Here is an 18335-nt window from a genome sequence, read left to right as displayed (position 1 = left end):
TAGTTAAAATCTAGTTAAAAAAGGTTGTTCCATGCTTTCAGTGACTCCAAGCTGATTTACAATCTGGTGCCTCTCATTACAGAAAATTCATTGAAAAACAACCTGTAAGTTATAATGTTTTTTTTTTCGTTGTTGTTTTATTTAAAAAGTTTTTATTTTTGGTCTTTGTGGTGTGTTTGCATGATCAGACAAAACAAATTTTTTCAACATACATTAGGCAGCTAGCATGTGCAGTTAGACGTTTATCGCTGGGGCTTTTGTTTCCTAAAAAGCAAATGCCCTTTAAACTTGTCAGTCTGTTGCAAAATCTCAGCCCTGTGAGACGTAGCTTGCCAAACCACACTAATATGAGCTGTACAACCAATTTTTTTACCATGCGCACACATTCAGCAGGCAGCAACATGCCGTTTCCACCCAGGCACGCCTGCTTGTACAGTCACGGTCACCACGGCAACAGGGCGGGACCCTCATTGCTGCAACACACCTCCGATTTCTTTATATCTGGAAGTACAGACAGGCTGAGAGGTGAGACACAGGTGGGAGGAGGGAAGGAGGGGTGTCAGAGTCCGCTCATAAACTGATCACCTGAGTCACCAGGTGTGGAGCAGGTTCCCTCACAGGTCTTCTCTGTTTGTCCTGAACCCGTCTCACCCGTCCTCACCTGTCTCCCTTCACCTGCCGGCCGACGGGACTCAGGCAGCCGCTGTAAGTCTGCTCAGTTCTACTCTAAAGTAAAGTGTGTGTGTTTTTTTTTATTATCTTTTTTCCTGGCGGGGTTGGACTTTCACATTGTAGCTCATTCCATCTCTATGACTGACTCTGATCTGCCTACGATCAGATAGGAGCGGTATCATTGTGGATTATGGTTTTATGAACGACTACGCGGGCTCGGTTTGTTTTCCTGGTTCAGCTCCAGTGAGCAAAACTCTTGGTGCAGCAACATTTGTCCAGCATTGTGTCAACAGTTCAGCTCGTTTCGGCGTGTTCAGGTCTTCTGAAGCACCCATTATTACATAAAACACGCTTTAAATGATACATATACAGGCTGCTCTGTTTTATATACTTTTATTTAAGACCTACAGTTGCTGTCAGAAGTTTCCTCACTCTCATCTTCGGCATGGAAAGCCATAACAACTGTGTTCTTTTAACATTCAAACCTATTAGTTTCTCATTTGTGATCATGATTGAGCGCAATGGATGTTTCCTGTTTTCAACATAAACATTGTTTATTTGTACTAATTAGACAGACCAATACTCAGAACAAACCAAAAGTACAAGGAACTGAAGATCTATTGACAGTCCCGACCTGAGACAAGGTGTGTCAAAGCTAGTTTATCAATCAGTTCCTAGGTTTCCACTGAATAGGAAAGCAAACTGGTTAGGACAGTGGTTCTCAGTCCTGGTCCTGAGGACGCACTCCTCCGCATCTTTTAGGTGTCGTTCTGCTAACCCACACCTGACTTAAATGCCTTGGGGATTAAAAGGCTTCTGTGGCACTTGATGGCATGCTGAGGAGGTCATGTAAGCTTTTGAATCAGGTGTGCTGGAGAGGGGAGACCCCTCTAGCTAGATCCGGGTGTTTCCTAACAAGAAGCCCTGGATGAACTTGCTGAGGGAGAGAAACAGCGCTTTCAGATCCGGACACAAGGATCTGTACAGCTGTGTCCGAGCCTCTCTGAAGGGAGGCATTAGAGAGGCCAAAGCGAACTACATGCAGGGGATTGAGGAGGAATTCAGCAGCAACAACAGTCGGTATGTGTGGTAAGGGGTACAGCACATCCCCAACTTCAGATCCAGCAACACCATAAAATCTCTGGCGATGCTTTACTTACAGAAGAGCTCAACCACGTCTTGGCCCGTTTCAAGGCTGAAGCACCAGTGGAGCCCCTACTACAGCAGGCATCTCTCTACAGCCAGACTATCACTGTACAGGAAGTATGGAGAACCCCTAAAAAGCTGCTGGACCTGACGGTGTGACAGGGAGGGTGCTGAGGAACAGTGCAGATCAGCTAGCTGGGCGTTTTACCATCATCTTTGACCAGTCCCTCACCCAGTTCTCCATCCCAGCATGCTGAAAGTCCTCCACCATCATTCCTTCTGCCAAAGAAGAAAAACATTAGTAGTCTCAATGACTACCAGCCAGTGGCACTAACACCCATCATCACGAAGTGGTCGGAGAAACTGGTTCGGATTCACATCGTTTCACATCTGGCACCCAGACTCGACTCCCACCAGTCCACTTCACTCGACTTTTAACGCCATCATTCTGAGCCGATTGGTGAGCAAGCTGGGGGACCTGGGTCTCCCCCACAACATCTGCTGCTGGATGACGGACTTCCTGACAGACCGCTCCCAGATGGTGAGAGTAGGATCCCACCTGTCCTCGGCACTGAGCACCAGCAGCGGCTCTCCACAAGGCTGTGTGCCAAGCCCCCTACTCAACACTCTCTACAGCCATGACTGTACCTCCACCCACCCTAATAATATCGTCATAAAGTTTGCTGATGATACCCCGGTAGTAGGGCTCATCTCTGGAGGAGATGAGCTTTATACTGCTGCCTAACAAAGGCCTTGTAATGTTACAAGTCATTACAAGGCCTTTGTTAGGCAGCAGTATAAAGCTTGGTACTCTACATCACTCCAGACTTTTTGAATTGAGAAAGCTTCCTGGAGAGGACGCGAAACGTCTTCAAACTACAGAAAACAAGTCCAGTTGCTTTGTTTTTTACTTTTTTTTTTTTTTTGGAATCTTCCTAGAGAAGATTTTCATGATTACAGAAGATAAAGACAAACCTGTTCGGCCAGAAAACCAAAAAGGTATCACAGCGAGCCTTGTGATCTTAAGAATACCTCACCCACAGTTTAGCATGGTGGTGGCAGCATCATGCTGTGGGGCTTGTCTCACTTTCCAGGGTTACTATTGTATTGCACAAAGTGGTTAGAACAACTAAGAACAGCTACCTGCTCTAAATTCCTCAACCTTACCAAAAGACGAGAAGGAAAATGGATTCAACCAGGGTCCAGCCAGAGGGTCCAGCATGGCAATGATCCCAAATGTTTTAGAAATTTTAGAATTTCAACTACATTTTACATGAAATGTACAAATTCAGCCAAGAGTGGCGAAATATCCAGAAATAATTATAGTAGAAGCTGCTCTTACTTTGGGTAAAGAAACTGCAGACCATCTATCAATTATAGATTGTGGCATCCATGTTTTGTTTTTTGGGGTTTTCTTTGTTAAAAAACACGATTGGTAAGATGGGTGATGCCTAAAAATTTTTTTAAACAAATAAATATCAATGACGGAGACAACAGCCACACAAGGACATAACCTTAGCACAGAGTGTACAGTGATGTTTATGTTTGTTGAACTGTATGTAGAGCCAGTATTTATGATTTTTCACCTCAGCTAGATTTGAACAAATTTATTTATTATTTTAGTTGTAGTTTGTACAAGCAGTCTATCCTTGAAGTGAATGGTTAACATAAAGGCTCAAAATCCCAAGATTAAGATGACATTCCTGCCCTAGATGTGTGTATGTAAACCTGTGTGTAACTGAGTATGAACTGGTTTACATCTGATGTGATGTAAAACCTGTTTTACCGAAAAACAGGTTTGTGAAGGTGACAACTGATATTCTTAAGTTCCTGCCTCTGTCAGCTAACTCGGGTTGCATCCGTGGCATCTGAAGCAAAAAATCAAACAAGAACTGGATTTGTCTTTTGTACCAACGTTTTTTTTTTTTTTGTCCCACTCAACAGGAGAAACATGGAGTCCACAGGAGGAGACAACAAGGAAGAGACATCCAGGTAAGAATCCGTCCGCGAGACTTTTGATTTCCATTTACGGTGAATTACTGAATTACTGAAAACACCAGCGTTTGAGCTCTAAAATATACTTTCGTTTTTAATTTAAATTCATCCACTGTGCTTTTCTGTAGGATAATTCTGGGGGATCAGAAGATTGACACCAAGCAGCACTCTCCTTCAAATGAAACCACTTCTATAACAACAACCCAGACAGGTACAACCGGGACTCTCAATGAGACATTTCATGATCAAACAGCTGCTAAACGGTCTCACGTACACAGTCGTCCGCTTCTGCTGTTCTCTCATCTTGTAATTTTAGTATTAGACCTGTTCAAATGTTGATGCAACTTCTCACAGAGGATAAATTGTCTTATTCGACTGATTAAAGCGCCGTAGCATTAATGAACGTTTCAGCAGAAAGGCGTGTTTAGTAGTTTGTAGTTTCTCACAGTTGTCATGTTTTCCCAGGTCAAGCAGAAACAACATCATAAAAAAACGTTGTTAGTCAAGTCGTGCACATGTAGTCATGCGTGAATTCATATTTTTATGGCAGGAGAATAATATCGGATAATTTACAGGAATCCAAACGTGAACTTAAGTTCATTTATTCCATGGGGGGAAAATATCACATTAGGAAATAATAATTTTAATGAAAATCATCAGCTCACACTTGTTTGTGCCCTCAACAATTCACCTAAAATAAATATAACTGAAGCATTTTTTTTTATTTATGCTTTTTTTTTTAAGTTGTTCAGATATTTAAAAAAGGGTTTAATTGGTTTCCATGACTAACTGTTTCCACTGACCTTTAAGGTCATGAAAAGGACCAATTTCTTCCAGCCACACCTCAAAATGGGAAAGACAAGATATAAATTAATTAATTAATATTCAGAGAAACTGAGAATTTTAAGTTGGTTGTTTTAGAGGTAAACCAGAAAAATGCATTTTCTGTACTAACATCACAAATATAACCGTGTGGAGTCTACCAAACTGTACCAGGACCAGGGGCCCCAAACCTTAAAAAGCGCACATAAGGGCAGTAGCCTTGGGCTCCAAAGTGTGGGCCCCCCAGAGATTTTTTTTTTCAATGAAGACACATTTAGCATCTGTTGTTCCATAATCTGACCAAAACTCCTGGGCTTTCATTGTATTTCGGTGACTGAGTTGCATTGATACAGACCCGGGATGGTTGAGAAAACAATTTTTTTCCCATGGATTTAAAGAAAAATTGCTGGTTGGTTTGTCCTTTTGGAGTCAACATGGAGTCGTCAGTCAGTCAGAAGATGTTTTAAACCAACCGCGCATGAATTCCTACCCACTGATGCATAGGTGCATCTGTAATTCACATGCATAAAGTAAATTTGTTTGGGTAAAACTGGCTCTGTTACGAGGCCGCATGTCCTCCCTGGCCAGAACCATGCATTTTGGTGAGACATGACTAAGACCGGGCGTTTTCACGCCAGCCTAAACTAGTCCGGTATGAAACTCATCCCCAACGGTAAACACGGTGTAGGATCTGTGAAGCTGTGGCCCTCTGGACCGTGGAGCCGTTTTCAGAGCGCATGAAATATAGGAGAAGACAAAGCGCTGTCCTGTTGGGAAACAGGGTTCTTAAAAAGAGGCGGGAAATGAAAATAGGAGCCCTAATATTATTAAAAATTAGTATTTCTAAATATGGGATTGTTCCTAAAGAAACTAAAGTGTACAGCACTTTTTATTTTAAGAGATGGAGACAACACATCCCAATAACTGACTTCAAGCACTTTTATTCAAAAACATTAAAAATGAAATATCCCTGAGGTTTGCTGTTGTTTCATCTTACATGTTAAAAGGGTCTGTGTGAAGAAAATGTGTACAGTTTGACAAGATTTGAATCTTTTGATATCTGTTCCGCTACGTTTATAGTTTAAAAAAAACCCAGCATTATCGAATATCAGGAGAATCAAACTTTATTCTTTATCTGAGCTGATAATCCAAACCTGTCGTCTCCCAACAGAAGACGAGGAACCAGGTGGAGGCAGAGCTGCTACAGCGGTGCCAGGTGAGGACTCGGCAGGTAAGAGGCGCCGGACATGAGTCTCTGTTTCATAATCATTTTGAAGACAGGATGACCATCTGCAAAACGATCTGTAGGTTGTTCTTTTGTTTTAAGGAGATGAAGGAGAAGAAGGAGAAGCAGAAGAAGTAGAAGTAGGAAGAGAAGAAACTGCTGCGGATGAACCTGCAGATGAACCTGCAGATGAAGAGGGTAAGCAACACCGCACACGATTCTGTATAATCTTCAGAAAGGTCTCTTCTCACCAGTTTTATACCTTTTAATGTCAGGAGGGAAGCATCCAGCAGGAGTCTGAATTCCAGCCAGGTGAGTCTGCAGCATTCCTTCTTCCTCCTCAGTTTCCTCACTTACTTCCTGTGTTTGTCTCGTCCATCAGCAGCTGAGGAGTCCGAGGGACCAGAGCAGAAACAACCAGCCGGCAGAGGCAGACCAGGTAGACAAGAGCAGTCTGTCGCTCCTTTTCTTTCTGTGTTTCTTAAAGTCCTTTAAAGTAGTCACAGTCAATATTTGCTCAGGTTATTTTTATGATCTTTAATTTATTTATTTATTTTTTTTTTGGCTGCTTTTTAAAGTTTCAGTCCAGTCTCTCTGCTTAAGCTAATGTTTATTATGTTTCTTTATAAAATAGGAAAGTGGACATACTTAGGATATATAAGAGTCCTAAATAGAAAAACAATTAGGCAAAGAAGTGACCGGAGGCCTGACACATGGATCCTCCTTTAGTGCAGGGACAGTTTTTAGTTTAATTGCTGTTTCGGAAACGGAAAGTTAAATTGCATATGCTCATGTAAGCACCAGTAATGTGGGGAAACATGTTTGCAATGGCACTCCTTAGTACAACTATGCTAAAACACTATAGAAAAAAAAATCATGTAATATAATGCAACAGCATAGTGGCAAGAAAAGTCAAACCTTTAAAGCTGCGAGGCAAATTTTTCTGTAAAGGCAATCAACCTCATTTTAGAAACGATTTATCCCCGATCAACATGTCAGGGTCATTTTTATTTCCTTTGATTTACTGTTAGTAATTAATCAAGATAACATCTACTCTCCAAAAACAAGTCTCCATGTGCTTGCTTCCCATGACATCGCATAATGCACCCGTCTTCTTGTTTTTCCCTTTATATTTGCACGCTTTGGTCATATTCGTCCTTCAGAGGTGTGTAATGGTATTCTGTACAGCTGCAGACAAGCCTTCTGCCAGAAATGTGCAACAACAAAACATGTGGAAACAGATTTATGAAGAGGGCCAGAGCAGACTGGAAGGGAATTCAAAATTCCAAAAAAAGTAAAAAAAAACAAAGCAACTGGACTTGTTTTCCGTAGTTGAAAACGTTTCCCTTCCTCTCCACTTTTTTGAATTGAGAAAGCTTCCTGGAGAGGAAGCGAAACGTCTTCAACTACGGAAAACAAGTCCAGTTGCTTTGTTTTTTACTTTTTTTGGAATGACCATGACCTGGATGACTGAGAATCTTCACCAGGAATTCAAAATGCCTCAGAACCTATGTCAAAATTTGTCCATAATTACCTCCTAATAGTTCACCATAATGTTGAATTCCCGCTGATCAGAGCTATTCTCGTGCCTCGAGTGATGTCGTTGACTCAAATACACAAAGCAGAAACAGCAGAATGTTGTTTTTTTTCCCCCCTTCAGTGCACTTTTTAAAAACTTAGTATTTTGAGAAATTGTAATAATACAGCGACACCTTTACTGTCAATGAGCATTTGTTAGTGAAACAAATAAACCACTGGATAGTACCTTTAAAGTGTGCTTAGGTTTAAATTACAATAAATTATATAAAGGGATGTTACATGTTTACACGTACATGTTTAGTCCTGATTGAAGTTATTGTATATTGTGTATGCCTTCTGAATGTCCGTCATTTCTGTCTGCAGCTCCCCCCAGCAGTCTGCCTCTGACGGGGGACCGACAAATGAAGAAGAAAGTGCTGGCGGCTCCATCTCTGAGTCTGTCCTTAGGTGAAAAAGTCGAGGCTTTATCACTTAGACATTTCTTTTCTTTATCTGTGTCTCTCTGTATCATGCTCTCACAGTGTCGCCTCAGTCGTCCGACCCTTACAGGTGATGGTATTTCTCCTTCAGGTGGGACCGGCTCCATAACGTCGGACGACCTGCATTCGGCCGCCCTCTCCCCCTCACCCGAGGACGCAGAGGACGCAGAGGACGCAGAGGACGCGGCGCTCGACTTTGATTTGGACGGCATGGAGACGCCGTCCGACAGCGAATCCCTGCACTTCCCCATCTATGACCTGGATATTGAAGGTGCCCATGAGCAAATCATATGTAGGATATGTGAAAATTTTTGGTGCTTTAAACATCTTAATGTAGTAACATGTGAAGGCTCCTGCAAATTCCCATCAGCAACTGCAACTCTTTTCTATTCATACTTGAGCATTCAAACTCTAGAGCCACATTCAGGCAACTTGGGGTTAAGGGCCTTGCCAAAGGGTACATCTACATACGATGGGGGAAACTGGCACTGAACCCACAACCTTCTGATTAGAAGATGACTCCTGTACTCACTGAACCCCAGTCACCCGAAACATTATTCTCTTCAAAAAAATTTCAAACAGGGAGTTTTATTTCAGACTGGTGTTGCAACAATTGCCTATATATTTTAAGTCAGGCACGTCCAAAGTGCCATTTGTGGCCCCTGTGCTGATTTGGGTGACCCCTTAATTATGTTTCAAGAAAGATTTGGTCCACCAGCACAGGTGGCTGATGCAGATGGAAGATTTTAGTTTTTAATTAGAGAAAATGGTTACAGAAAAAGTTAAATCCTACAATTGAAAATGTTAAGTACACAAAGTATTCATCTTATTAAAAACACACTTTTTGATATTCTCTTCAATTTCATAATAACATCTCTCAAATGAAATTTAATTACTCAAATACAGACTTTGGTGCATTAAGAATCTGCTTTTAATTCAGTTATTATGTAAAATTGGCTAATTACAGCAAGTGTTTTCAAAGAACAACTGACCCGAATACTGTTCTTATACTGCTAGACTGAAAAGAATTAAGTTTCTTATTGTTAAAGAGTCAAATAAAATTGTTCAAAATAATTTACAAACTGGATGACCATCTTTTAATACAACAAATGAGCAAAACCCTTCTTCTAACTTTGGATCTGCAAAGTTTACACATTCATTTCCTACCGAAAATCTGACAAATTTATTTATTTAAAATGATCATATTTTGTTGAGCTGGTAAAAAAATTATCTAATCATAACAAAAATTTCCGTGTCATGTTGGAAAACCATACATATGTAAAACTTTTCATCAGATGTGCTTCACATGTGGAAACAGTATCATGTGAACCCATGTGTGAAAACGTTCTTCATTCAAGACGTTTTTACACACGTTTTTTGCAGAAATGTTCCCAAATATCAAACTGAAGATTCTTATTGGATAATTGTGATCGTTTCTTTTTGTTTTCATCCTGTGAACGTGTGTGTTTTCCATAAGGCTGAGAAGTGATAGAACATGTTTTCATATTGATGTGAGGGCCGGCTTGATGGCAGCTCTTTTTTCTTTTTCAGATGACCTGCGGCGGCTCGGCTGGGCCTCCCATCGCCGCAGAGCGTCTGGGTCCAGGTCCAGGTCGGGTTCTGGACCTGGTCCTGACCAGTTTGGACTTGGAGCTTTGGAAAGGGAGGACGCGGTGGACAGCGAAGGCACCAGGTGGCGTTGCTTCACAACGGGTGACCCTCCTCAGGATTCGAGGGTCAACATGAGCGTCCTGGAGCCTTATCTCAGGGTTCTGTCACATGGAGGTTCGACCTGCTGCCGGCGGCGCACTGGTTTACCTGTTTAACCCTTACCCATAGGTTTAACTTAACCTGCTGCTGTCATCTCTCAGGCTATTATGGAGACGGTCAGAATGACATCATTGTTTTTTCCTCCTGTTACCTTCCGGACAACACTCTGGAAAACTACCAGTATGTGATGGACAACCTCTTCAGGTCAGAAGCTGAAAGAGATCTGGAAGCTGATTCATAGTGACTTTGATCGTGTTTCCTAGATATTTCTATTTTTTATTAATTTTTTTGTTTGTTTTTTCAGGTTTGTCACCGGGACCCTGGAGCTGATGGTGGCAGAAAACTATGTGATAGTTTATTTTTGTGCTGGAGGTCAGAAGGAGAAACTCCCTGGAATCGGCTGGCTTAAAGAGTGCTACACCACCATTGACCGGAGGTAACAGCAACACAAACAACCCAGGGAAAAGCTCAACATGAGCAAAATTATTTCAGTCGTTTTCAAAATTCTTACTGGGTACCATTTGTTTCTTTTGCGCCATTAAATAACTGTTGATGAATAACCCTAATATGAAACTTCTTACTCAATTAAATTGTATCTGTATGGCACCAGTTCACACCACATGCCATCTCAAGACACTTTACAAATTCAATAAAATAAGACAGATTGGTCAGAAAGTTTCCTCTCTAAGGAAACCCAGCAGATTGCATCAAGTCTCTCCAAGCAGCATTCACTCCTCCTGAAAGAGTGTAGAGCCACAGTGGACAGTCGTCTGCATTGTTGATGGCTTTGCAGCAATCCCTCATACTGAGCATGCATGAAGCGACAGTGGAAAGGAAAACTCCCCTTCAACAGGAAGGAAAAACCTCCAGCAGAACCAGAACCAGGCTCAGTGTGAACGGTCATCTGCCTTGACCCACTGGAGGTTGGAGAAGACAGAGCAGAGACACAAAAGCACAGAAGCACACATTGATCCAGGAGTACTTTCTATGTTAGATGGTAATAGCGGATGATCTGCCTCCTTGGATGGTGTCACAGCTAACAGAATGCCAGACCAGGTGTATATTATGATGAGAAAAAAGACAGAGAGAACATAAGGTTAAAAGTTTAAATAACAAAAAATGCAAACTGGAGAGCAGTAGGAAAATTCAGCAGAGTGAGAGAAATAGGCCCTGATGTCCTCCAGCAGCCTAAGCCTACAGCGGCACAACTATAGAGATAGCTCAGGGTAACATGAGCCACTCTAACTATAAGCTTTATCAAAAAGGAAAGTTTTAAGATTAGTCTTAAAAGTAGACGGGGTGTCTGCCTCACGGACCAAAACTGGGAGTTGGTTCCTCAGGAGAGGAGCCTGATAGGTAAAGGATCTGCCTCCCATTCTACTTTTAGAGACTCTAGGAACCACCAGCAGACCTGCAGTCTGAGAGCGAAGTGCTCTGTTAGGAACATACGGGGTAATCAGAGCTCTGATATATGATGGAGCTTGATTATTAAGGGCTTTATACGTTAGAAGGAGCATTTTAAATTATATTCTTGATTTAACAGGAAGCCAATGAAGGGAAGCTAAAATGGGAGAAATATGATCCCTCTTGTTGATTTTCATCAGAACTCTTGCCGCAGCATTTTGAATCAGCTGAAGACTTCGAACTGCATTTTGTGGACTTCCTGATAGTAAAGAATTACAAAAGTCCAGCCTTGAAGTAATAAATGAATGGACTAGTTTTTCAGCATCACCCCTGGACAGAATATTTCTAATTTTGGCGATATTCCTGAGGTGAAAAAAGGAAACCGTTTTGTCATATAGCCACATATGGAAACAATCTTCTCTTGTCTTTGCCTTATTAGAATTGGGTAAAATGTGTCAATTGTAAGATTTATAAGTAATTTAATAACACATGATTAATTTGAAAATGTGAATCAGATATTTTAAGAGTTATGCATTTACCACCTACAGTATTTGTCTTGTTGTGTTGCTTCAGCAACATCCCAGTAGAGGGAGTACTTTGTCCACAGGGAAATTTAACTCAACAATACAGATCCCATAAAAACAGACTGAATATAATTTATATAGCTTAACTTGCTAATTAAATTATACTTTTATTTATAATGTCATATATTTGGGTCTATTTTTTTTTCTTACATTTCTGTTTTACTGATTGACATAATTAAAGTTTGTTTGTGGTATCCCTCTGTACCATCTACTTTCTTTTAAGATAATCAGGTCTGCAAAATCTGTATTGAAAACGGCTCCGTTTAGGCTTTAAATCAGCTGCATTTAGCTGTTTGGGGAACAATCAATTCTAAAATCACTGAATTCTTTAAAATCTGTTTGGGTTCCCATCTTTTTATAGGCTGAGGAAGAACCTGAAGGGTTTCTATGTGGTTCATCCCACCTGGTACATAAAAATCCTCATCACCGTCATCAAACCCTTCATCAGGTTTGCTGCCTCTTCTTCTAAACTATTTCAGCAGCAAATCAAAAGGGAAAATAAAATCTTTTAGCGACTGCATTGCAGTAAAACAAAGACGTTTGTCTCTTTCTGTGTCACCTGTTTAGCTCTAAGTTCAGCAGGAAGCTTCAGTTTGTCAACACGCTTCAGCAGCTTTCTCACCTCATCCCTACTGAGCATGTGCAGATCCCAGACTGTGTCAGACAGTGAGTTAAACACAAAAACACAAAGGACCGCTTAACTAACAGAGCAGATTAACTCCTAACAGTAAAGACTGACAACAAACTGTGCTTAAGATGAAATAATGAACTACTGATTGCTCTGATTTCATTGCAGGTACGACCAGAACCAGTCCAGGTGAAGCTCTAGTACTGCCTGAACAGATGGAAATATTCCACTCTGTGGTATTTATGTTCTCTCACCCTGCAGGGGGTTGCTTCTGCATCTCCAGGACACTTTCAGTCTGTGTTTCGGGATGAGGAATACACTAGTTTTACAGTTTTTATCAGTGTTGATGGAGGTTTGGTTCTATGTGTTTCAAATAACATACTTAAACAGGGAAGAGCATCATGCAAATTAAGCTGGAACACACGCTGCCTAATTAAACTATTTTATTGAATTTTATCTATTTTTTTGTCAGAATTTTAGCAGTAAAGTAATTTGAATTGTCAGTTCTTCAGACACATTGTTAGGAGCCAAAGCTCTGAAATCAACCACAATAGATAAAAAAATCAACTGGTTTTTTTTTGTTTTGTTTTTTTACAACACATCAGTTGTATGTTTGTATTTGCAAGTCATGAACTTCATGTGAACCGTCATTTCGTATTTTTAACAGACATTTTATAAAGGGGTTTAGGTAAACAAGAAATAAAATGTTTTAAGATTTTGCACATTTTTAGTCACTAGCTCCATAACGCGGTGAAGGGTTTTTTAAAGTCGCCCTGTCTCTGCACTTTCAGTGTTATGAAGACAAGTTTAGTCACCAGACCCATCAGGAAATGTGGTTGCTTACGTTTTCTGATTTATATAAAAATAAAAGTGGTTTACTGTTTTTGTCGTCTGACATAACCCTGTGTTAGACTCTATTTTGTCTTTGAGGTTAATGTTCCCGAACACTAAAGAGTTTGCAGTTTTAAAAATGATTCATGTACTATAATTATAATTCACTACATCCTTCTGCCATCTGTATGGGGGCTTTGACGCTTACCTCATAAGAAATGTGTGGTATCTTTAAAAAAATAAACATAGTTTACCATACATGGGTGAATAGATGTCTCTATTATGGATATTTAAAGTTATTGTTCCCCTCAGCTACTTACTGTAAATGCACTCATCAAAAGCATGACATTTAAGGAGCTATAAGTAATACTGACACCTTTTGGCTCAAGTCCGGACAACAGCTTGTCAGTCACAACAATCTAATATGCTGTTTTTAAAACGCTATGTTGCTGTTGTGATTTTTTATTTTTTTAGTTAGGTAAATGGTGTTGTATTCGGTTCTATTTTTGGTCCGCTTCTCTTACTGGTGTTTGCAGGCTGCTGCTCTTTTGCCAACATAAATGATCAAATGGTGCTCTCTGTGTTAGGAACCCTGGGAAATCTCATTTGATTGGCTCCGGAACCAGGAAGTAAACACGGTCTACACTCTGAACAGATGCAGTTCTGGACCGTACTTCTAGGCTTGAAAGGAGAAAAACGTGACTAAGACGTTGTTGATGGAGAGGACCGATTGTTCATACTTCCATCCTGGTGACAAATGACAATAATTTAGGTTGATTTTACAGTAAATATCTGCTTATGGCTCCTTTAATTTTGAAGTAAAATTTAAGCCGTTCTGTTTCCAGACTGTCTATTTTTACTCTGACACAGTTAAATAAAATCTAGTCCAATCAACACAGCGTGTCGCCCTGAACACATTATCCCTCAGTGTGAAACACGGCGGTGGCAACATGATACTATGGGCGTGCTTTACTTCAGCAAGGAAGTGGGTCGGAGTTGATGGGAAGATTCCTGGAGCGCGATACGGGGAAGAACCCCCTGAAATTGTTGGGAAATCAACTTGTAAGCAGGGCACTGGCAGTAACAGCCGGGAGTTCAGATCAAACCACGTTTATCTGCAATCGCAGTGTTTGTCCAGAGGAAAGGAGAAAATGTTGAGACGGATCACCCGTTGTGTCAGGTAGGCTAAATTCCCCTCGTCTCACCCAGACGTCGTGCTCAGATTCACTCTGGTTGGTGAAGCTGTACAAACAGCCTCAGTACAGGATCACCCACCAGGAGGAGGTTTTCTTTTATTTTCAGGTTTACATTAAATCTTTTTTTTTTTTTTTAGATTTTAGTTTCAACACTAGATGCACACGAAATATTTAACCTCCAGCTTCCCCATCCACGTATCGACACAGTCAGACAGAGATCTCATATCTCCAAATATTTCACTTTTCAAGCAATAAAATAAATACAACACTGGTCAAAATTACATAAATCGTTCTGATAATTTTTACTGGGCATGTGTGAAGACAGCACAAAATGACCTTTTTACCTTAATATATCCTCATCTAAGTCCATGTGAGGATAATCTAAGTATTTATGGGTCTGACACCTCCCCCCCGATGTCTTTGGCCGCAAAATGCCACTTGCAACTTTTTGTGCCATGACCCGGTGGCGGTCTTGCGGCTCTGTTCTCGTGGTAAGACGGACAGCTTTACGGCAGCCCAATGTAAACCCATTAGCCACATGCACCTTGTTGCGCTACTCACAGCTGATCATTGAACACTTTTGGATCTTGAAGGCTTATGACATGGTGGAGCCAGCAAAAAAAAAAAAAGACAATGAAAGCCTACGTCCAAGAGGAAAGGAAGAGAAAACGTGAATCGGATCGGGACACGGCACAAGAGGGAATTTGGAAAAGGACGAGACCTCAAACCAATATACAGACCTGGCAATGTTGTCATTGGACTTGTAAGTACTGTAAGCGCTAACCTGTCTGTTAGCATTGCTATTGTGCAGTGTTGTAGTACTCGAGTCCATGTCATTAGCTAAATTTAGAGACTCGTGACTTGACTTGGACTTGAGCACTGATGACTACACTGCAAAAACAGAACTTAAAATAAGTAAAAATGTTCTTAAAATGAGTGTATTTGTCCTTGATTTGAGCAGGTAAATAAGATAATTTGCCAATGGAATAAGATTTTTGCACTTAAAATAGGAACAACTCATCTCCATCATCTTATTTTAAGTGCAGGATGTCTAATTATCTTATTTTAGGGGTCAAAATACTCATTCCATTGGCAAATAATCTTATTTACCTGCTCAAATCAAGGACAAATACACTCATTTTAAGAATATTTGACTTATTTTTAGATCCATTTTTGCAGTGTAGAACTTGGACTCGGACTCCTACATTCAGATCATTCTGACTCGGAAATTGAGAAAAATACTTTTTTATATATCATTAGGCTATAATTTTAATATGTCATTAGAATACTATTTGGTGTATGATTTTAATATCTAAATTATTAGTGCAATGTGGTGGAGTGTGGATTTTTTTTTTAGTTTAAAAACATGTAGGCTATGCTTACTTTAGTGCGGAACTTGGACTCGACTTGATCAATAGTGACTCGACTCAGATTTTATTTTTAATGACTCGGACTTGACTCGGAATCGACTCAGATTTTTTTTTTATTGACTTGGACTTGACTCGGACTTGAACACTGGAGACTCGAACCTGGACTCGAACTCGAGGCATAGTGACTTGACTACAACACTACTATTGTGACTTAAGAGTGATCGATTTCCCCTCTAGTTCATCAGCCACAGTATGTCGCCATCTTGCTATCAGATGCTACCAGTGTTTACCACCGTGGTACTTTCAAACGGTTCTGTAGGAGGGGGGGCCACTCAAAAACTACTTTGCGCTGCTTTAAGCGAAACCACAGACAGACGTGAAAGCAGAGTTGATTTTCACAACAAATCAAACTGACCAGAAATGCTGACACGATTATTAATTACATGTCTGGCATCGTTAACAGTGCTGTTGCATGCTATAAATACGTAATCAGAACTCATTTAGTCGACTTTTATCTGCATCCTCTTTTTTATCTTTTCTAAATATGTCAGCGACTTGGAAATGGTGTGGAGCAAACCCGACAAAGTCCAAAAATACAGCACTCTAAGGGTCCTGTGGATGTTATCTGTCTTGGGGCCTCCCAGCAGGTTGATCTGGCTCTGACCACAGGTCTCTGTGAGCTGCTATCAGGCCCAGCATGTCTGATCCCGATCGCTAATGAAAACATCGAAGTGAGCTGCATGTAAACACCTTCAGTTTGAGCAGGAAAAGGAGCAGCGTGGTCATTTACAGAGAGACCGGGGAAGCCTAAAACTGTGAGTGTTAGCTTTAGACGTGCTTGAAGGGGAGCCCTTTAAGAACATAACCACATTACAAAGCTCCGCACTGGTGAAATCACGACATAAAACTGAAAAGTCGTGTTAAAACGAAGGTTACGTCACAGCTGGAGCGAGGTTACTGTAATGTCAGGATGTGTACGAGTTCCTGTGTGTCTGAGCGGGCCTGTACGGACCGTTTTGTCAGGATATGGAGCTCGACAGGAAGGAGGTGAGGTAGCTGCTGAGGAAACTCCATAAACAGGAACACAGAGCAGATCACGTGTGACTCCCGGTTCACTTTAACTACTGGATTCTGCGGGCTTTCAGAGCCATCACAGTTTAAACTGATGAAGAAACCGTGTTGACTGGTTTTGTTCCTCTTTCTCCAGGTATCAACGTCCCTCCATGTACACAAAGCACATAAGAGGAACCAGAAAATGGGGAAGAAACTAAAGCACACTGGGACGTCTGGAACGACTCCTCTATATGATACTTAACTTCTAATGTTGGCTAAGTCCTGCAGTTGGTGTTCATGTCTTATTGACAAAAGTCTTAAACCGTCCCTTGTTCCTTTATTGTATTTCTAAAAACAGACTTTTACTCATTTTCATGCTTCTAACTTATCATAAGCCAAATATCTCTAATCAGCTAAGCATAAAAAGGCTCCAAGACTCAAGAGATGAACCTATTTATACCAATTTCTTCAGAATCTACAAAACAGAAGCGTGCCTTTAGGTATGTTGGGATATTTATTTGTAATTACATGTTCTGAACAAATTTTTGTCATGAGGTTTAAAAATAATTCTAATGTGTCATATAATTTTGAATAACTTAAGGCAGGCGTGTTCATTTAAAGGGTGGCCAATAAAAAAGTTAATTTTATTTCTTTTCTCCCTTTGATGTCCCTTTAGGGGCTCAGTAGGTTTCTGCATTGATTTGAATTTGGTTGTGAATATATATACACCATAAAAATCCAGAAACTTTTACACAAAAGCCCACTCACCTGCCCCCCCCCCCCCCCCCCCCCCCAATTGATTAATAAAGCAAGCCCGGAAGAAGGAAGATTGACACATGTCCCATTTATGTTGCCAAACTTAGACTAAAAAAATGTTCTTGCCCAAAAAAGAAAACCACCCAAAACAGTATGTCTGTCTTATAACAACGCAATCATTCAAAACCCTTTTAATGTTTAAGATCTGCCATGAATTATAGATCCCTGTTCTACAAAAATAATTGCTTGCATGTTTAATTTATTATAAAGCAGATGAAATAAAAAAAAAGGCTCAATAAATGTATCTTTTATCTTTTTTTAAGTGCTCTTAAAGTTTTGACACACTTTATGTGAAAAAAAAATAGTTTTGGGACATTTTAGCACAGAAAGGCTCACCATTATATTTTGGTTAACGCAGAAAAACTTAGAAGGAACAAACTTTTTTAAACAATTTGAGACAAGGCTTTTCTCTTTTCCATCCTCACTCCCCTCATCAGTCATTTATCCGCTTGTTCTGTGTCATCTCAACTAATTCTCCCGTTTTCACTCTTCTTGCAAATTCCTTCACTTTCTGAATTCGTGAAAATGTATTAAAAGAGTAAGTTATAAAAGAATAAGCACATCTGCGGGTGTGTGCAGAGGGCCACAGCGACATGGATCAATATCATTTGTGTAGAATTACACCCTCTCCCCTGATCAACTAGCCTCGTGAGACCATCCTGATCTCGCGAGGTTTCAAGGTTTCACTCGCAGATCAGTCTGGATACCCTCCGTTGAAGAAAATTTGGAGCCGTTCACCAAACGAACGTCCAATCAGCGTTGGCTTTGAGGCGGGTTGAGGTGTGACGCAACGGGAAGCGCGTCA

The 18335-nt window shown here is 40.6% G+C and overlaps 1 protein-coding gene across 6 annotated transcripts; it reads left to right on the top strand.

The window, feature by feature from the left end:
• The first annotated feature begins 497 nt into the window (after nucleotides 1–497).
• Nucleotides 498–13164, top strand: LOC105937755 (BCL2/adenovirus E1B 19 kDa protein-interacting protein 2). Of its 6 annotated transcripts, none has more exons than XM_036145456.1 (14): nucleotides 498–705; nucleotides 3763–3810; nucleotides 3942–4024; nucleotides 5807–5866; nucleotides 5966–6058; nucleotides 6243–6299; nucleotides 7763–7846; nucleotides 7970–8149; nucleotides 9430–9663; nucleotides 9750–9852; nucleotides 9953–10084; nucleotides 11998–12084; nucleotides 12204–12302; nucleotides 12433–13164. In XM_036145456.1, exons 2-14 carry the CDS (start codon nucleotides 3770–3772, stop codon nucleotides 12455–12457), a joined length of 1278 nt encoding a protein of 425 aa, XP_036001349.1. In that variant the 5' UTR covers nucleotides 498–705; nucleotides 3763–3769; the 3' UTR covers nucleotides 12458–13164. The 6 variants fall into 6 exon arrangements, with proteins under 6 accessions (XP_036001349.1, XP_021180528.2, XP_036001351.1 ...); XM_021324853.2 differs by having other exon boundaries at nucleotides 5963–6058; XM_036145458.1 differs by lacking the exons at nucleotides 498–705; nucleotides 3763–3810; nucleotides 3942–4024 and adding an exon at nucleotides 6136–6172 and having other exon boundaries at nucleotides 5818–5866; nucleotides 5944–6058.
• The last annotated feature ends 5171 nt before the right edge of the window (nucleotides 13165–18335 follow it).

The sequence above is a fragment of the Fundulus heteroclitus genome, chromosome 13 (assembly GCF_011125445.2).
Source record: "Fundulus heteroclitus isolate FHET01 chromosome 13, MU-UCD_Fhet_4.1, whole genome shotgun sequence".
NCBI lineage: Eukaryota > Metazoa > Chordata > Actinopteri > Cyprinodontiformes > Fundulidae > Fundulus > Fundulus heteroclitus.
This window is presented reverse-complemented; position numbering and strand designations above follow the sequence as displayed.

What these genes read in the sequence shown, in the direction of transcription:
- LOC105937755 (XM_021324853.2), top strand. Translation starts at nt 3,770, where the DNA reads ATGGAGTCCACAGGAGGAGACAACAAGGAAGAGACATCCAG. An exon ending in GCCAGGTGAGGACTCGGCAG is followed by an intron (nt 5,867 to 5,962) that starts GTAAGAGGCGCC and finishes TTTTGTTTTAAG; the next exon opens with GAGATGAAGGAGAAGAAGGA. An exon ending in CTATGACCTGGATATTGAAG is followed by an intron (nt 8,150 to 9,429) that starts GTGCCCATGAGC and finishes TTTCTTTTTCAG; the next exon opens with ATGACCTGCGGCGGCTCGGC.